Source organism: Xenopus tropicalis, chromosome 3 (assembly GCF_000004195.4).
Source record: "Xenopus tropicalis strain Nigerian chromosome 3, UCB_Xtro_10.0, whole genome shotgun sequence".
NCBI classification, from domain to species: domain Eukaryota; kingdom Metazoa; phylum Chordata; class Amphibia; order Anura; family Pipidae; genus Xenopus; species Xenopus tropicalis.
In genome coordinates this window covers 974,711-994,385 of record NC_030679.2, presented here as the reverse complement: position 1 = coordinate 994,385, position 19,675 = coordinate 974,711, and the positions used below count along the sequence as shown (strand labels likewise).

General features: G+C 47.7%; 1 protein-coding gene across 2 annotated transcripts; it reads right to left on the bottom strand.

The window, feature by feature from the left end:
* Nucleotides 1-734: 734 nt before the first annotated feature.
* Nucleotides 735-19,289, bottom strand: slco1b3 (solute carrier organic anion transporter family member 1B3). Of its 2 annotated transcripts, none has more exons than XM_031897985.1 (15): nt 19,158-19,289; nt 12,296-12,440; nt 10,370-10,511; nt 10,159-10,291; nt 8,504-8,610; nt 8,103-8,249; nt 7,690-7,788; nt 5,986-6,195; nt 5,741-5,905; nt 4,058-4,253; nt 3,374-3,539; nt 2,549-2,733; nt 1,906-1,970; nt 1,690-1,807; nt 735-1,346 (listed from the first exon to the last, which is right to left on the bottom strand). In XM_031897985.1, exons 2-15 carry the CDS (start codon nt 12,416-12,418, stop codon nt 1,130-1,132), a joined length of 2,073 nt encoding a protein of 690 aa, XP_031753845.1. In that variant the 5' UTR covers nt 12,419-12,440; nt 19,158-19,289; the 3' UTR covers nt 735-1,129. The 2 variants fall into 2 exon arrangements, with proteins under 2 accessions (XP_031753845.1, NP_001027493.1); NM_001032322.1 differs by having other exon boundaries at nt 19,172-19,212.
* Nucleotides 19,290-19,675: the final 386 nt, after the last annotated feature.

The following is a 19,675-nucleotide window of genomic DNA, read 5'->3' as shown; positions in this document are numbered from 1 at the left end:
TAGACCCAGTGCCCAGTTGGGTACCTGTATAGACCCAGTGCCCAGTTGGTACCTGTATAGACCCAGCGCCCACTTGGGTACCTGTATAGACCCAGCGCCCAGTTGGGTACCTGTATAGACCCAGCGCCCAGTTGGGTACCTGTATAGACCCAGCGCCCAGTTGGGTACCTGTATAGACCAGCGCCCAGTTGGGTACCTGTATAGACCCAGCGCCCAGTTGGGTACCTGTATAGACCCAGCGCCCAGTTGGGTACCTGTATAGACCCAGCGCCCAGTTGGGTACCTGTATAGACCCAGCGCCCAGTTGGGTACCTGTATAGACCCAATGCCCAGTTGGGTACCTGTATAGACCCAGTGCCCAGTTGGGTACCTGTATAGACCCAGTGCCCAGTTGGGTACCTGTATAGACCCGGTGCCCAGTTGGGTACCTGTATAGACCCAGCGCCCAGTTGGGTACCTGTATAGACCCAGCGCCCAGTTGGGTACCTGTATAGAACCAGCGCCCAATTGGGTACCTGTATAGACCCAGTGCCCAGTTGGGTACCTGTATAGACCCGGTGCCCAGTTGGGTACCTGTATAGACCCAGCGCCCAGTTGGGTACCTGTATAGACCCAGCGCCCAGTTGGGTACCTGTATAGAACCAGCGCCCAATTGGGTACCTGTATAGAACCAGCGCCCAGTTGGGTACCTGTATAGACCCAGTGCCCAGTGTGGTGCCAACTTATTGAATGAGTTGCCTTTAAACCCCACTTTAATTCTATTCCAATCTGGTCAGTGGGGGCGGGGCTAGAAACATTAGGCTCCACCCCCTGACAGTTACAATGTTGCGCTGCAAAATATATTTAAAGAGACAGTGCCCATTTCCAAAGCTGTTTGATTGGAGACCAGGAAATTACCCAGAAGGCTGCTGTAGTTGAATGGGTGTGGCCAATGCTGGGCTGCAGTGAGGTACTGGTTACCGGCTCAAGAACTACTGGTAGATCACAAAGTACCTTTTGGGCCCCCCGGCTAAAAAAGAAGAGGGGGGGCTTTTCCATTATCTTATTGCCCCCATAAGTCCAGTTTGGGGGTGGGGCTTATCCATTGTCCTATTGCCCCCATAAGTCCAGTTTGGGGGGGCAGTTCCCATTAGATATGGGTTTCCTTCTCCGCCTGGAAGGCCACACACTCGTCCGCGCTGGCGCCGTTGGCATAAAGCTCTTTCTTATCGCAGTTTTCTGCCTTCTCGTGGGGTTGGGGGGCCCCAGTCCCGGTGGGGGGCCGTCTCTTCACCATCACAATAAAGATGAAGAAGAGAATGTAGGAGGGGGCGCGTATCCCGGCGGTGAGCCCCAGGAACCTCCTCCTGCAAAGACACCCCAGATTTAGGGGGGAGGCTTATTGGCTACAAGGGGGCTTATGCTCAGTTATGGGGGAGACCACCTGGACCCCTGGGTATGGGACCCTGCAAACAAGTAAAGTGGAAAAAAAATGCCCCTTGCATTGTGGATGCACCCCCACCCATAATCTGCCCCAGCCGTTGCCTATTTATCCCAAGCCCCACCCACTTGCCATAAGTCCAGCCCCTTTTGCTTTTCCATCATGGGGCCCCCTTTACTGCTCACTACAGTGACCCCTTTACACCCCTGATGGCAACTATGGGCACAACCATATTCATGTGCTGGGGGGGGGGTGTCCCTGAGATTTACCTGAAGGAGTCGGCATCGTACAACCGGCAGGCCCCTCGCCCCCCGCACAGCCTGGTACCCCACTTCAGACAAGACTTGTCAATGATCGCCCCAAAGTATATTGGGGCCGGAATCCCCGCTGAGAAGCAAAGACACCAATTAGTGAGCAGTGATCACTAGAAACACCATGTGACCCCCTTCTTATGCCCCATGGGGCAATACAAGCCCCCCACTTACCCAGTGTCCGTATGAGCAGCATATAGACCCCCACAGCCAGCGACTTCATTTCTGGGTTCACACTCCTGTAACACAAATACCAACCAATTAGACACAATCAGATACAATCACATACAATCACATACAATCAGATATAATCGGATACAATCAGATACAACCAGATACAATTGTATGCAATCAGATACAACCGGATACAATCAGATACAATCAAATACAATCAGATACGTTCCGATACAATCGGATACAATTAGATACAATCACACACACACACACACACACACACAACCGGATACAATCACATACAATTAGATACAGTCAGATACAATCACATACAATCAGATATAATCGGATACAATCAGATACAATCACATACAACCAGATACAATCACATATAATCACATACAACCAGATACTATCGGATACAATCACATACAACCGGATACAATCACATACAATCGGATACAATCACATACAATCGGATCACATATAATCGGATACAATCACATACAATCAGATACAATTGGATACAATCACATACAATTGGATGCAATAGGACACAGGACATTGCCCAGACCCAGTGGGTTCTACAGGGTTTCCAGGTCGTATCTGCAGCTTTAAGGCCCCCCCCCAGGCTGGGACTCACCAGAGAAGCAGGACGTAGGCCGAGGATGCCCCTAGGGCAAATATAAATGTGTTGATGGCTTGTGTGACGACATAAAACATGAACATTCTGCTGCAATCGGGCCCTCGGGGGCAGGACCCCAAATGCGCCGAGGAATTTACTGCCGTGGAGAGTGCGGTGTCAATACATGAGCAGTTGTGATAGACCTGAAACAAACCCACAATTCACTGTCACACAATCACCCGTCCCATGTAAATTGTACCCCCTACTGTAAATGATAAGGATATTAGCAGTCACTGAGGGGTTCTGTGCCCCCCATATAAAGGCACAAGGCTGCAGGCTGAGTTATACAGGGAACTCTGAGTATCACTCATGTATTATAAGGGATAATGTACCCCCTACTGTAAATGATAAGGATATTAGCAGTCACTGAGGGGTTCTGTGCCCCCCATATAAAGGCACAAGGCTGCAGGCTGAGTTATACAGGGAACTCTGAGTATCACTCATGTATTATAAGGGATAATGTACCCCCTACTGTAAATGATAAGGATATTAGCAGTCACTGAGGGGTTCTGTGCCCCCCATATAAAGGCACAAGGCTGCAGGCTGAGTTATACAGGGAACTCTGAGTATCACTCATGTATTATAAGGGATAATGTACCCCCTACTGTAAATGATAAGGATATTAGCAGTCACTGAGGGGTTCTGTGCCCCCCATATAAAGGCACAAGGCTGCAGGCTGAGTTATACAGGGAACTCTGAGTATCACTCATGTATTATAAGGGATAATGTACCCCCTACTGTAAATGATAAGGATATTAGCAGTCACTGAGGGGTTCTACTCACCGTGCCCAGTCCAGAACCAGTTGAAGCTTTACACCCGGCCAGACAAGCGGACACGTAGGTGACACCATTCTCGCCACACACCGGGTCCCATTGCTTTGATGAGCAGTGACAGTCGGAGTTACAGGGAGAATATATAATTCTGTCTTGAAAATTATTCACTTTGACCCTAAATGGGAGGAAATGGGGGATGTGAGATGTTTTGATGATGAGAAAAGAAGGTTTGGTTCTTATGGGGCAGCTCCGTGTGTTTGTGAATACAGAGCCATTGGGTCGGGCATCTCGGTACCAAAATCCAGCCTGACCCAGTGGGGACGATTGCCCTGAAAGTACCCCCATCAATCACACCCAACACCATATGTAAAAGAATATTAATGTCAGCGCTAATACTTTATTCACCTAATTACTCGCTCCTCAGGGGAGGGGCTACTCACAGGAGGGGCTACTCAGGGGAGGGAATGAACTATATGAATGTTCTGCTTCACTGACCCAAATGAGAACAGTTTTGTTCCAATTCATCAATCTCTTGGTACAACAAAAACAAACCAAAATGGCTTCCCTTTGTACCCCATTGTAACCCCATGGTTTAGGGGGGACAAAGGGCACTTGTTTTAGGGCAAATAGTGAGGATTATGACGCTAGCTACAGAGCTGAAACCAATCAGGTAAGGGGGTTGTATCTACTCACCTATCATATGTCACCGTTATTCCTGCAACATTGTTGTTCTCGCAGCCAATGAAAAAGGCCGAAAGAGACAGGAGAAACGCCAGGAGGGAGGTCCCATATGCCATCTTAGATGCCCCGAGCAGCCCAAACTTATACCTCTTCATAATCAGGCCCCCCAAGAACATCCCCAGTGCTGCTGCTGGTAATGTAGATACCCCTAGGAGAAATGGAGAAGAAATGTTTTGGATGAGATATTGGGGGGTATAAGTGATATTGGTTCCTCTCTTTGGCCAGTGGGACACCGCCGACCCAGCCCCGATGAGATATTGGGGGGTATAAGTGATATTGGTTCCTCTCTTTGGCCAGTGGGACACCGCCGACCCAGCCCCGATGAGATATTGGGGGGTATAAGTGATATTGGTTCCTCTCTTTGGACAGTGGGACACCGCCGACCCAGCCCCGATGAGATATTGGGGGGTATAAATGATATTGGTTCCTCTCTTTGGCCAGTGGGACACCGCCGACCCAGCCCCGATGAGATATTGGGGGGTATAAGTGATATTGGTTCCTCTCTTGGACAGTGGGACACCGCCGACCCAGCACCGATGAGATATTGGGGGGTAAAGGGGTATTGGTTCCTCTCTTTGGCCAGTGGGACACCGCTGACCCAGCCCCGATGAGATATTGGGGGGTAAAGGGGTATTGGTTCCTCTCTTTGGCCAGTGGGACACCGCCGACCCAGCCCCGATGAGATATTGGGGGGTATAAGTGATATTGGTTCCTCTCTTTGGACAGTGGGACACCGCCGACCCAGCACCGATGAGATATTGGGGGGTAAAGGGGTATTGGTTCCTCTCTTTGGCCAGTGGGACACCGCCGACCCAGCCCCGATGAGATATTGGGGGGTATAAGTGATATTGGTTCCTCTCTTTGGACAGTGGGACACCGCCGACCCAGCACCGATGAGATATTGGGGGGTAAAGGGGTATTGGTTCCTCTCTTTGGCCAGTGGGACACCGCTGACCCAGCCCCGATGAGATATTGGGGGGTAAAGGGGTATTGGTTCCTCTCTTTGGACAGTGGGACACCGCCGACCCAGCCCCGATGAGATATTGGGGGGTATAAATGATATTGGTTCCTCTCTTCGCCAGTGGGACACAGTGGACCCAGCCCTGATGAGATATTGGGGGGTATAAGTGATATTGGTCCCTCTCTTTGGCCAGTGGAACACCGCCGACCCAGCCCTGATGAGATATTGGGGGGTAAAGGGGTATTGGTTCCTCTCTTTGGCCAGTGGGACACCGTCGACCCAGCCCCGATGAGATATTGTGGGGTAAATGGGTATTGGTTCCTCTCTTTGGCCAGTGGGACACCTCTGACCCAGCCCCAATGAGAAATTGGGGGGTATAAGTGAAGTTGGTTCCTCTCTTTGGCCAGTGACACCACGGACCCAGTTCAGATCCCAGCCTCCTGGTGGTGGGTGAGTGGGTGGTTGGGCCCCAGAGGAGGTCTGAGGGCCCCATGGGTAGCAGCCCTAGCTTTTGGGTAGCACACCCCAGTCTGAGCCTGCATCCTACCTGGTCTAATGAATGATGGACAACTGCACCTACTGATGCCAGAGAAGCCTGGAGCTTCCAACACCGTGAACATCCCAGTAACTCCAGGGTTTCCCCAGTGGGCCCTTGGGTTTAGCCATTTACTCACCAGTGACAAAGTTGGCCTTGGAGATGGACTGGCCATACTGCTGCTCCATGTACTTGGGTTTGTATGTAATGAAGCCAAGGAAGCTGTTGGTCTGCAGGAGGGTGAGGCACATCAACATGACAAATAATCGGTTGAAACACAACGTCTTCAAGGCGGCAAAGAAACCTACAATGAGAATTAAAGAGAAGATCAATGGGAAAGTCCCAAGTGTTTTTCAATGTCAAACCGAAGAAGAAGCAACTGACCTCGCAACGTGGGCTTTTCTTTTTGTTTGTGCCCCTTTTCTTCCCCTTGCTTAGTCTGGGGTTTCTGCCCCTCTCTCTGCTCTTCTTTCAGGCTCTCGGGTAGGAAAAAGAAGGGGATGGCAGACATGAGATTCACGGCTCCGGAAAGCAGAAAACCGATCCACCAGGCTCCGACCCAACGTGTATCCTGCGGCGTAATGGTTATTGTATCTGAAACAGAAACTTGTGTCAGTACCGGCCCCCAGGGGCCTTACATTGGGTAACACTGAGAGACGAGATGTCCTCCCACAACTCCAAGCCACAATTGTATATTCAAGTTGGAGAAAATCTGAAAAATCCAGAGCTTTAAAGTCACATGACTTAAAAGGTTTGGATTGGGTTGAGTATGAAGATAAAGAATGAAGAGGAAGAAGAAAGAACAAGAAATACAAGAGGAAGAAAGAAAGCCAAAGGAGAGGAAGAAAGAAAGAACTAAACAGACTTTAATTAATGATGAACAGAAAGAACCATATTGTAAGATTTACTTCAGTAGAACATTTCCTGGAAAATGGTTTAAAATATGGGCCAAGGTCTCAAACCAAATCAAACTGAGGTTTAAGATGGCTTTCTGTGTTTGTGAATCCATAATTATCTATCTATATGGACCATAAAGAAGAAGAAAAAAAAGACGAATGTCTTTGGCCAGTGGGACACCGCTGACCCAGCCCCGATGAGATATTGGGGGGTATAAGTGATATCGGTTCCTCTCTTTGGCCAGTGGGACACTGCCGACCCAGCCCCGATCCCAGCCTCCTGGCAGTGGGTGAGTGGGTGGTCGGGCCCCAGAGAGGGTCTGAAATGTAGAAGAAAGAAGAAGACAAAGAAAGAAGAAAAATAAAGAAGATGTAAGAAAAAAAGAATGAAGAAGAAGAAAGAAGCTGAAGAAATAATACAAAGAAAGAAGGTGGAAGAAATCAAATTGGGGTTTAAGATGGCTTTCTGCATTTGTGAATCCATAATTAACTAGCTATATGGACCGTAAATAAGAAGAAAAAAGAAGATGAATGTAGAAGACAAAGATGGAAGAATAAAGAAGAAAGCAAGATGACAAAGAAACAACAATAAGAAAGAAAATGGAAGAAAAAAGAATACTGGAAGGAGAAAGAAGAAGAAGAAAAAGAAAGAAGAAAGAGAAAGAAATAAGAACAAGAAGAAACAAGATGGAAGAAAAAAGAAGAAAGAAAGAAGAACGAAGACTAAGAAAGAAGATGTAAGAAAATAAGAACAAAGGAAACAAAGAAAAAACAAAAAGAAAGAAAATGGAAGAAAAAAGGGTACTGGAAGGAGAAAGAAGAAGAAGAAGATAAAGAGAAAGGAAGAAGAACAAGAAGAAACAAGATTTAAGAAAAAAGAAAGAAGATGAAGAAAACAAAAACAAAGATGTAAAAAAAAAGAAGAAAGCAAGAAAGAAGACTAAGTAAGAAGAAATAGAAAGAAGATATAAGAAAAAAAGAAGAAAGGAAGAAGACAAAGAAACAGCAAAAAGAAAGAAAATGGAAGAAAAAAGGGTACTGCAAGGAGAAAGAAGAGGAACAAAAAGAAAGAAGGAATAGAAAGGAATAAGAAAGAAGAAGACAAATAAAGAAGAACAGGAAGAAACAAGATGAGTTCAAGAGAACTTGAGTTACAATACGCAGATATAATGATATTGTGAGACTTACTTACCCGTATCCACAAAGCCGATATCGACATAGAGTCGGGCAAGAAAGGAACCCAACATGAAGCCGGTCATAGGGCCAAACATGGCTACGGTGTGTAAACAAGCTGCCGACAGAAAGGCCAATTACCTCATGATATGGTTTATATGGGAGCCCAGGGTCACCCAAGGGAACCATCAGCTTATTTATGGGTGCTACACACAAGTTTCCCTATAAGTGAACTTTCACTAATGGTGGACAACATTGGTTGTCCACCCCATTCACATGTCACTAAACCCTAAACAAATCCAGCATGCCCATAACCTTGGTAATTCCATGGCAAGCCCCACCCCTTTCAGGGCATGTGGATCTGGGCCATCAGGAGGAACGTGGCCCCCATCCCCCCAGTGATGGCCCTGGGAGTTCGACAGAGGAACTTACCAATATGTAGGGGAGTGTTTTCCGGTCTAGAAAAATCATCCAGGTAGGAAATTCCAAGAGGGGCTATGGGGGTTTCCCCTATTCCCCGTAAAATATTCCCCACCAGCAGGAAAACCCACATGTGGGAACCGTTTTCTGTTACACAATCTGAAAAAGGAAAATTCCGGGATAAAATATCAGTTTGGTGGAACGATGTAAATATCAAAGGGCAAGTAACGTTTTCATACAAGGAAGCCACCTGGGTAAGGGTCAAGTAACAGGAAGGGCCAGAGTCACATGACATGACCTATTCTTCAGGTGGGTATAAACCTGGTAATTCCAAACCAACACACATAGGATAGACTTAGAGTTGGATGATGGCACAAGACTCCACCCATAGACAGCTTCAATCCTGTCTTTACCTGGTTTAGGGGTGTCGACCAGTGACCGATTAGCCAAACAGGGGGACACGTTGATGGTGGCATTGCTGTTTAGTGAGGTAGGGCCTCCCACTGTCTCGTACTTGTACCTGTGAAATAATATCAGCAACATCACTTATACGGGTAAGTTGCACCCATAAACCCTTGTCTTGGGCAAACTTGGCCTACACAGTAGAGATTTGATGCATATCTGTATATATAATAGAGTTGTGAGGGTTCCCTCTACCTGGAGTAAAGTTGTGAGGGTTCCCTCTACCTGGAGTAGAGTTGTGAGCGTTACCTCCACCTGGAGTAGAGTTGTGAGCGTTACCTCTACCTGGAGTAGAGTTGTGAGGGTTCCCTCTACCTGGAGTAGAGTTCTTGAGAGCTATCTGTACATATAGTAGAGTTCTGAGAGTTATCTATACATGTAGTAGAGTTGTGAGGATTACCTTTACCTGGAATAGAGTTCTAAATGCTATATGCACATGTAGTAGAGTTTTGAGGGTTACCTATACCTGGAGTGGAGTTCTAAGGGCTCTATGTACCTGTAGTAGAGTTGTGAGGGTTACCTGTACATGAAGTAGAGTTGTGATGATTGCCTATACCTGGAATAGAGTTCTGAGAGCTATATGCACATGTCTTAGAGTTGTGAGGATTACCTGTACATGTAGTAGAGTTGGGAGGGTTATCTGTACATGTAGTAAAGTTAAGAGGATTACCTGTACATGTAGTAGAGTTGGGAGGGTTACCTGTACATATAGTAGAGTTGTGAGGGTTATCTGTACATGTAGTAGAGTTGTGAGGGTTACCTGTACATGTAGTAGAGCTGGGAGAGTTATCTGTACATGTAGTAGAGTTGGGAGGGTTACCTGTACATATAGTAGAGTTGGGAGGGTTACCTGTACATGTAGTAGAGTTGGGAGAGTTATCTGTACATGTAGTAGAGTTGGGAGGGTTACCTGTACATATATTAGAGTTGGGAGGGTTACCTGTACATGTAGTAGAGTTGGGAGAGTTATCTGTACATCTAGTAGAGTTGGGAGGGTTACCTGTACATATAGTAGAGTTGTGAGGGTTACCTGTACATGTAGTAGAGTTGGGAGAGTTATCTGTACATGTAGTAGAGTTGGGAGAGTTATCTGTACATGTAGTAGAGTTGGGAGGGTTACCTGTACATATAGTAGAGTTGGGAGGGTTACCTGTACATGTAGTAGAGTTGGGAGGGTTATCTGTACATGTAGTAAAGTTAAGAGGATGACCTGTACATGTAGTAGAGTTGGGAGGGTTACCTGTACATGTAGTAGAGTTGTGAGGGTTACCTCTACCTATAGTAGAGTTGGGAGGGTTATCTGTACATGTAGTAAAGTTAAGAGGATTACCTGTACATGTAGTAGAGTTGGGAGGGTTACCTGTACATGTAGTAGAGTTGGGAGGGTTACCTGTACATGTAGTAGAGTTGGGAGGGTTACCTGTACATGTAGTAGAGTTGGGAGGGTTACCTGTACATGTAGAATGATAAGGGATTCATGTACATATTGGGGGGCCTATTATATATTGTGAGGGCCTGGTCATAGCCCGGCATTAGTTGGGTGGGGTTGATGGGAAGGCCAACTTGCTCAGGAAGGGGAAGTTTTCGGGGTAGGTACAATACATACAGTCCCATGAAGAAGTGCGGCATTGCCGTCAGGAAACTCCCAAGGGACATCAGGATACACCCGGCTGCGATGATCCTCGGCCGGTGGAACTGCGCCCCAAAGTAACTAACGATGGCGATCACCATCAAGTTGCCTGTAACCGAAATCCAAGGTCCATCAGTGCATAGCAACGAGAGCGGAGCACAGAATAGAGCCAAGAGTCAGGAGTTACCAATCTCAAAGCTTCCGTCGATCATCCCCACTGTAGACGACGAGATGTCGAACCTCCTCTCGATCTGCGTGATGGAGCTCTTCATGTAACTTCCCGAGAAAGCTTTGGCAAAGTAGCTGAAGCACAGGGCCACCAGGAACATCTGCCAGGAGAAACATCATGTTGGTCCACCAGACGGCTGGTCAGTGGCCAATTGGGCTTCTCCGCTCCCTACACTGATGCATTTCCATTGCCCCATCTGATTTAATGGAGGTTTGTGAAGCTTCATAAACAGACAAATCTGGTGGAAACCATCTCCTTCAGCTCTTGGGAAAGAGGGACCTGTTGGCTCTTATCAACCATCAGAGCTGGAACATTTCTCAAACCTTTAATGTTCTTACTTTGATGGAAAAAAGTTGCCCCCTTTCAGATTTTAGTGCCCACAGGGGAAGCCAAAAGGATTCCCCTCCTTTTTTTCAAGGAGTCACAAACCAAGACATTGGGGCCCCTAACCAGTCAATAACCAAGACTAGGTCTATGGGAAAGAAAGGGGCAAGAGTGGGGCAAATCATGGATCTTCCCCATGTCCATTCAGTCCCTCCATGGATTGCTGGGCCCCCAGCAGTCAGTCCTATAAAGAGAGACCTGGGGGGGGGGACAGTGAAGCTTCCCACTTTAAATACCAAACTCAGATTAAAAAGGAGCAAGGCCTCGCCACCGAGGTGCATCTTGGTATCCCAGAATTCTCCACTGCAGTCAGAAATCCCCTTTGGAGAAATGTTCCCTTTGGAGAAATGTCCCCTTTGGAGAAATGTCCCCGTTGGAGAAATGTCCCCGTTGGAGAAATGTCCCCTTTGGAGAAATGTCCCCGTTGGAGAAATGCCCCCGTTGGAGAAATGTCCCCGTTGGAGAAATGTCCCCTTTGGAGAAATGTCCCCATTGGAGAAATCCCCGTTGGAGAAATGTCCCCGTTGGAGAAATGGCCCCGTTGGAGAAATGTCTCTGTTGGAGAAATGTCCCCTTTGGAGAAATGTCCCCGTTGGAGAAATGTCCCCATTGGAGAAATGTCCCCGTTGGAGAAATGTCCCCTTTGGAGAAATGTCCCCGTTGGAGAAATGTCCCCGTTGGAGAAATGTCCCCATTGGATCAATGTCCCCGTTGGAGAAATGTCCCCTTTGGAGAAATGTCCCCGTTGGAGAAATGTCCCCTTTGGAGAAATGTCCCCATTGGAGAAATGTCCCCATTGGAGAAATGTCCCCTTTGGAGAAATGTCTCTGTTGGAGAAATGTCTCTGTTGGAGAAATGTCTCTGTTGGAGAAATGTCCCCTTTGGAGATATGTCCCCGTTGGGACGGTTGATGGGTGGGGTGGGGGCTCTTGGTGGTTTCCATTGGATCTGACCATTTATGAAGCAGGACAGCAGATACTCTCTATGGCCAAGAAGAAGGTTCCACCAGGTTCTGATTTGCTGGAATTTTGACTGGAGATTTTGTCTGTTGAAGCAGAAAGGTCATTATTTGCCCCTAAAGGAGATGGGGTGGGGGCTGGGGGGGGGCACGTGTCTTTGTTTGACATCCCATTGAGCACTCAGAGATAAAAGATTTCCGGTGATTAAATATTACCCAGCCTGCCCCCTGCTATCTAACTCAAACAGCTCTCTGAACCCCAGCCAAGGCCACAGCCATATTTGCCATGGACATCACGTGGCACCAGGTCGGGCACAAGCCGTTGGCCAACACGTGGACAAAGTTCTATATAAACAACACTGTACACGGGATGAGCCTCTCATCTACGTTCCTGGGGGGGGGGGGCTTCATCATTACAATAAAATATTGACCAATAGAGGCTCCGACATCATTTCCTCTCTATCAATCAATTGGGCGCTGATCCATTTCTGTTACGTTGCTGTGGCCCCAGGTGAATAATAATGGGAGGAGCCTTGAGTTACCTTTAGGTTGGAGCAACAGGAAACCTTTTGGGGGGGAGTTTCCCCACCCCCATTGCTCATCAGAACCTCAGGTGGATCCATGTTTGGGTTGTTGGAGTCACTCGGTTCCTTCTCCACCGTCATGTTGTGCGATTGGAGCAATGACCTGTGGGGGTGAAAGGGTTCAATGTTTCAGTTGTCCACAAGGGAAGCCAAAAGGATTCCCCGCTTTTTTTCCAGGGGTCGACACTGGGGTCCCAAACCAAGACATTGGGGCCCCTAACCAGTCTATAACTAAGACTAAGTCTATGGGAAAGAAAGGGGCAAGAGTGGGGCAAATCATGGATCCATGGAGTCCCCCCATGGATTGCTGGGCCCCCAGTCAGTCCTATAAAGAGAGACTGGGGGGGGCAGCTTTTTGGGGGGTCAGCAGTGAAGATTCCCACTTTAAATGCCAAATTCAGCTTAAAAAGGAGCCAGGCCCCGCCCCCGAGGAGCATATTGGAATCCCAGAATTCTCCACTGCAGTCAGCAATTATTATTATGCATCAGACTTGCTCATTTCATCTGTCCAATAGGATTAGAGAATGCTAAGACCATTTTCTCTATTATACAGACCGGGGGGGGGGGGGGCAGGGGGGGCAGGGGGGGGGCAGGGGGGGGGCAGGGTGACCTTTATCCAAACCAAATATTTGTCAAACAGGGACTGAACGTCTCTCGGGGGAATTTGCACAATCAGGTCTAATGTAATCTCATCCTAAAGGGGAAAATCACTGTCACAGGGGAGTAGTAGGTTGGTAGGGAGTAGTAGGTGGGTAGGATGTAGCAAGTGAGCAAGGAGTAGTAGGTGAGCAGGGAGTAGTAGGTTGGTAGGGAGCAGTAGGTGAGGAGGGAGTAGTAGGTTGGTAGGGAGCAGTAGGTGAGGAGGGAGTAGTAGCTTGGTAGGGAGCAGTAGGTGAGGAGGGAGTAGTAGGTTGGTAGGGAGCAGTAGGTGAGGAGGGAGTAGTAGGTTGGTAGGGAGCAGTAGGTGAGGAGGGAGTAGTAGGTTGGTAGGGAGCAGTAGGTGGGTAGGGAGTAGTAGGTTGGTAGGGAGCAGTAGGTGAGGAGGGAGTAGTAGATTGGTAGGGAGCAGTAGGTGGGTAGGGAGTAGTAGGTGGGTAGGGAGTAGTAGGTTGGTAGGGAGCAGTAGGTGAGGAGGGAGTACTAGGTTGGTAGGGAGTAGTAGGTGAGTAGGGAGTAGTAGGTTGGTAGGGAGCAGTAGGTGAGTAGGGAGTAGTAGGTTGGTAGGGAGCAGTAGGTGAGGAGGGAGTAGTAGGTTGGTAGGGAGCAGTAGGTGAGGAGGGAGTAGTAGGTTGGTAGGGAGCAGTAGGTGAGGAGGGAGTAGTAGGTTGGTAGGGAGCAGTAGGTGGGTAGGGAGTAGTAGGTTGGTAGGGAGCAGTAGGTGAGGAGGGAGTAGTAAATTGGTAGGGAGCAGTAGGTGGGTAGGGAGTAGTAGGTGGGTAGGGAGTAGTAGGTTGGTAGGGAATAGTAGGTGAGTAGGGAGTAGTAGGTTGGTAGGGAGTAGTAGGTGAGTAGGGAGTAGTAGGTGAGTAGGGAGTAGTAGGTGAGTAGGGAGCAGTAGGGGAGTAGTAGGTGAGGAGGGAGTAGCAGGTGAGGAGGGAGTAGTAGGTGAGGAGGGAGTAGTAGGTTGGTAGGGAGTAGTAGGTTGGTAGGGAGTAGTAGGTGAGTAGGGAGTAGTAGGTGAGTAGGGAGTAGTAGGTTGGTAGGGAGTAGTAGGTGAGTAGGGAGCAGTAGGTGAGGAGGGAGTAGTAGGTGAGTAGGGAGCAGTAGGTGAGGAGGGAGTAGTAGGTTGGTAGGGAGCAGTAGGTGGGTAGGGAGTAGTAGGTTGGTAGGGAGTAGTAGGTTGGTAGGGAGTAGTAGGTGAGTAGGGAGCAGTAGGTGAGGAGGGAGTAGTAGGTTGGTAGGGAGCAGTAGGTGAGGAGGGAGTAGTAGGTTGGTAGGGAGCAGTAGGTGGGTAGGGAGTAGTAGGTGGGTAGGGAGTAGTAGGTTGGTAGGGAGCAGTAGGTGAGGAGGGAGTAGTAGGTTGGTAGGGAGCAGTAGGTGGGTAGGGAGTAGTAGGTGGGTAGGGAGTAGTAGGTTGGTAGGGAGCAGTAGGTGAGGAGGGAGTAGTAGGTTGGTAGGGAGCAGTAGGTGGGTAGGGAGTAGTAGGTTGGTAGGGAGCAGTAGGTGAGGAGGGAGTAGTAGGTTGGTAGGGAGCAGTAGGTGGGTAGGGAGTAGTAGGTTGGTAGGGAGCAGTAGGTGGGTAGGGAGTAGTAGGTTGGTAGGGAGTAGTAGGTTGGTAGGGAGCAGTAGGTGAGGAGGGAGTAGTAGGTTGGTAGGGAGCAGTAGGTGAGTAGGGAGTAGTAGGTTGGTAGGGAGTAGTAGGTGAGTAGGGAGCAGTAGGTTGGTAGGGAGTAGTAGGTTGGTAGGGAGTAGTAGGTGAGTAGGGAGTAGTAGGTTGGTAGGGAGTAGTAGGTTGGTAGGGAGTAGTAGGTTGGTAGGGAGCAGTAGGTGGGTAGGGAGTAGTAGGTTGGTAGGGAGTAGTAGGTTGGTAGGGAGCAGTAGGTGGGTAGGGAGTAGTAGGTTGGTAGGGAGTAGTAGGTGAGTAGGGAGTAGTAGGTTGGTAGGGAGTAGTAGGTTGGTAGGGAGTAGTAGGTTGGTAGGGAGTAGTAGGTTGGTAGGGAGCAGTAGGTGGGTAGGGAGTAGTAGGTTGGTAGGGAGCAGTAGGTGAGGAGGGAGTAGTAGGTTGGTAGGGAGCAGTAGGTGGGTAGGTAGTAGTAGGTTGGTAGGGGAGCAGTTAGGTGGGTAGGGAGTAGTAGGTTGGTAGGGAGTAGTAGGTTGGTAGGGAGCAGTAGGTGAGGAGGAGTAGTAGTTGGTAGGGAGCAGTAGGTGAGTAGGGAGTAGTAGGTTGGTAGGGAGTAGTAGGTGAGTAGGGAGCAGTAGGTTGGTAGGAGTAGTAGGTTGGTAGGGAGGTAGTAGGTGAGTAGGGAGTAGTAGGGTTGGTAGGAGTAGTAGGTTGTAGGAGTAGTAGGTTGGTAGGGAGTAGTAGGTGAGTAGGGAGTAGTAGGTTGGTAGGGAGTAGTAGGTTGGTAGGGAGTAGTAGGTTGGTAGGGAGTAGTAGGTTGGTAGGGAGTAGTAGGTTGGTAGGGAGCAGTAGGTGGGTAGGGAGTAGTAGGTTGGTAGGGAGTAGTAGGTTGGTAGGGAGCAGTAGGTGAGGAGGGAGTAGTAGGTGAGTAGGGAGTAGTAAGTTGGTAGGGAGTAGTTGGTTGGTAGGGAGCAGTAGGTGAGGAGGGAGTAGTAGGTGAGTAGTAAGTTCCTAAATATCATGAATTGCAAATAGATTGCAGGGAATATTATGGAGTTCAATGACGTTCCCTAAACTGTACTGTGATTGGTTGGTTCCGACCCTCAGGCTGACACAAATGGGCTTATGCTGGTCCCAAGAGCTGATTATCCGCCACACTGGTTCTGTTGTACAACAAGTCTGTGACTGCCCAATAACCCCCGCCAATTACTCCTCCTTTACTTGCCCAAACCCTAATACCCACGACACCCCAAAACTCCTTCCATTGCCCACAAGTCACCCCCACTTTAGCCAATGGGGAGGGGCAGCAAGCACTTTGGAACCAGGAGTTGGGGAGTCCAAAAGTGCCATTGGCTTTATAGAGTCCGGCCCATTCCCTCCTAATAACAATAGGCGGCCCCTCACTTCCTCGTTATCTGTCCCTTAATTGGCCCCTCCAATGAGCAGCATTAACATACAATCCCCGGAATAAAGGGACATTGTACGTACAGAGCTCTCCCATAGTGACGGAATCCTCTTTCCCCCACACTGAGCTGAATGGTAAATTCAAGGGTAAGTTATACAGTTACTTGTGGCTGAATTAATGGGAAACCAGGGAGAAGTGTCAGGACCCCCCAATATATTATATAATAAAGATATAACAGGGGTGAGCGACAGGGGCCCCCGATATATTATATTACAAAGATATAACAGGGGTGAGCGACAGGGGCCCCCAATATATTATATTACAAAGATATAACAGGGGTGAGTGACAGGGGCCCCCAATATATTATATAATAATGATATAACAGGGGTGAGTGACAGGGGCCCCCGATATATTATATTACAAAGATATAACAGGGGTGAGTGACAGGGGCCCCCGATATATTATATTACAAAGATATAACAGGGGTGAGTGACAGGGGCCCCCAATATATTATATTACAAAGATATAACAGGGGTGAGTGACAGGGGCCCCCAATATATTATATTATATTATATTACAAAGATATAACAGGGGTGAGTGACAGGGGCCCCCGATATATTATATAATAAAGATATAACAGGGGTGAGCGACAGGGGCCCCCAATATATTATATTACAAAGATATAACAGGGGTGAGCGACAGGGGCCCCCAATATATTATATTACAAAGATATAACAGGGGTGAGCGACAGGGGCCCCCAATATATTATATTACAAAGATATAACAGGGGTGAGCGACAGGGGCCCCCAATATATTATATTACAAAGATATAACAGGGGTGAGTGACAGGGGCCCCCAATATATTATATTACAAAGATATAACAGGGGTGAGTGACAGGGGCCCCCAATATATTATATTACAAAGATATAACAGGGGTGAGTGACAGGGGCCCCCAATATATTATATAATAATGATATAACAGGGGTGAGTGACAGGGGCCCCCAATATATTATATTACAAAGATATAACAGGGGTGAGTGACAGGGGCCCCCAATATATTATATTACAAAGATATAACAGGGGTGAGTGACAGGGGCCCCCAATATATTATATTACAAAGATATAACAGGGGTGAGTGACAGGGGCCCCCGATATATTATATAATAAAGATATAACAGGGGTGAGTGACAGGGGCCCCAATATATTATATAATAAAGATATAACAGGGGTGAGTGACAGGGGCCCCCGATATATTATATTACAAAGATATAACAGGGGTGAGTGACAGGGGCCCCCAATATATTATATTACAAAGATATAACAGGGGTGAGTGACAGGGGCCCCCAATATATTATATAATAATGATATAACAGGGGTGAGTGACAGGGGCCCCCAATATATTATATTACAAAGATATAACAGGGGTGAGTGACAGGGGCCCCCAATATATTATATAATAATGATATAACAGGGGTGAGTGACAGGGGCCCCCAATATATTATATTACAAAGATATAACAGGGGTGAGTGACAGGGGCCCCCGATATATTATATAATAAAGATATAACAGGGGTGAGCGACAGGGGCCCCCAATATATTATATTACAAAGATATAACAGGGGTGAGCGACAGGGGCCCCCAATATATTATATTACAAAGATATAACAGGGGTGAGCGACAGGGGCCCCCAATATATTATATTACAAAGATATAACAGGGGTGAGTGACAGGGGCCCCCAATATATTATATTACAAAGATATAACAGGGGTGAGTGACAGGGGCCCCCAATATATTATATTACAAAGATATAACAGGGGTGAGTGACAGGGGCCCCCAATATATTATATTACAAAGATATAACAGGGGTGAGTGACAGGGGCCCCCGATATATTATATAATAAAGATATAACAGGGGTGAGTGACAGGGGCCCCAATATATTATATAATAAAGATATAACAGGGGTGAGTGACAGGGGCCCCCAATATATTATATAATAAAGATATAACAGGGGTGAGTGACAGGGGCCCCCAATATATTATATAATAAAGATATAACAGGGGTGAGTGACAGGGACCCCCAATATATTATATAATAAAGATATAACAGGGGTGAGCGACAGGGGCCCCCAATATATTATATTACAAAGATATAACAGGGGTGAGCGACAGGGGCCCCCCGATATATTATATAATAAAGATATAACAGGGGTGAGTGACAGGGGCCCCCAATATATTATATAATAAAGATATAACAGGGGTGAGTGACAGGGGCCCCCAATATATTATATAATAAAGATATAACAGGGGTGAGTGACAGGGGCCCCCAATATATTATATAATAAAGATATAACAGGGGTGAGTGACAGGGGCCCCCAATATATTATATAATAAAGATATAACAGGGGTGAGTGACAGGGGCCCCCAATATATTATATAATAAAGATATAACAGGGGTGAGCGACAGGGGCCCCCAATATATTATATAATAAAGATATAACAGGGGTGAGTGACAGGGGCCCCCAATATATTATATTACAAAGATATAACAGGGGTGAGCGACAGGGGCCCCCCGATATATTATATTATAAAGATATAACAGGGGTGAGTGACAGGGGCCCCCAATATAGTATACAGATATAACAGGGTCCCCCGATACAGTATACAGATGTAATAGGGCCCCCATCCCATAGATATAAGGGGGGCTACATGTAACCGGGGGGCCGCACAGGACTAAGTCGAGGGGCAGAAACAGATTTACAAAGAGATTTAATATAAATCCGTTGCCGAGCGACGGAGAAACTGGAATCGGAGCGGAATTCCGAGAATAATCCCAATAATCAGCGGGGAAGTCGCCCCCATTTTGTTGCTAACGAGGGAAATTCCTCCCATAGGAACTGATTAAAGGGGAAGTAAAACTGGAACCCATTTATTTCCTGCAGGTTTCTGGGGGTCTCTGTGATTTGGGGGCGACACAGAGGAACAGACCCCCCCAGGCAGGTCTCATAGACACAGAGATACCATAAGGGGCCCTAACAGCCCCGGGGCCCCCACATCACTAATGTAACTTCACCCCCATATCCTGGGCAGTAAATTCTCATTTTTCTCCCAACTCCTTCCATTCCCCAAAACTCACCTGGAGCCACTTACCCTGCGTTGTCAGAAGTCGGAACCGACTGTGCAGCCCTGGGGGGAATCTCAGCTGTGAAACATTTTCTCCTTTGCTCCAACTCCCTCCAACGGGGCAGGAAAGGACTGGGAGGGGCAGTCTAACACCCCCCCATAGCAAAGACTGAAGGAGGGGCTTGAACACTGGAGTGAGAAGGTGTAGTCTCACCTTTAGCTTCAATAGCCCCTTCCCTATTGGTCAGTCACTCACCTTGGTATTGTGTTTGTATTCCCCACCATCAGCATAGGAAGGGGTTCCTTACTGTAAGGGCAGTCAGGTTATGGGGTTCCCTACCCAGAGAGGGGGAATGATTGATACATTGGGGGTGGGGAGGAAAGGGGATCTCACCATCAGCATAGGAAGGGGTTCCTTACTGTAAGGGCAGTCAGGTTATGGGATTCCCTACCCAGAGAGGGGGAATGATTGATACATTGGGGGTGGGGAGGAAAGGGGATCTCACCATCAGCATAGGAAGGGGTTCCTTA

Coding starts and splice junctions, on each gene's coding strand:
- slco1b3 (XM_031897985.1), bottom strand. CDS start 12,418: ATGACGGTGGAGAAGGAACCGAGTGACTCCAACAACCCAAACATGGAT. Junction 10,512..12,295: donor CCTGTTGCTCCAACCTAAAG/GTAACTCAAGGC, acceptor TTCTCCTGGCAG/ATGTTCCTGGTGGCCCTGTG. Junction 1,971..2,548: donor GCCTACGTCCTGCTTCTCTG/GTGAGTCCCAGC, acceptor TTTGTGTTACAG/GAGTGTGAACCCAGAAATGA.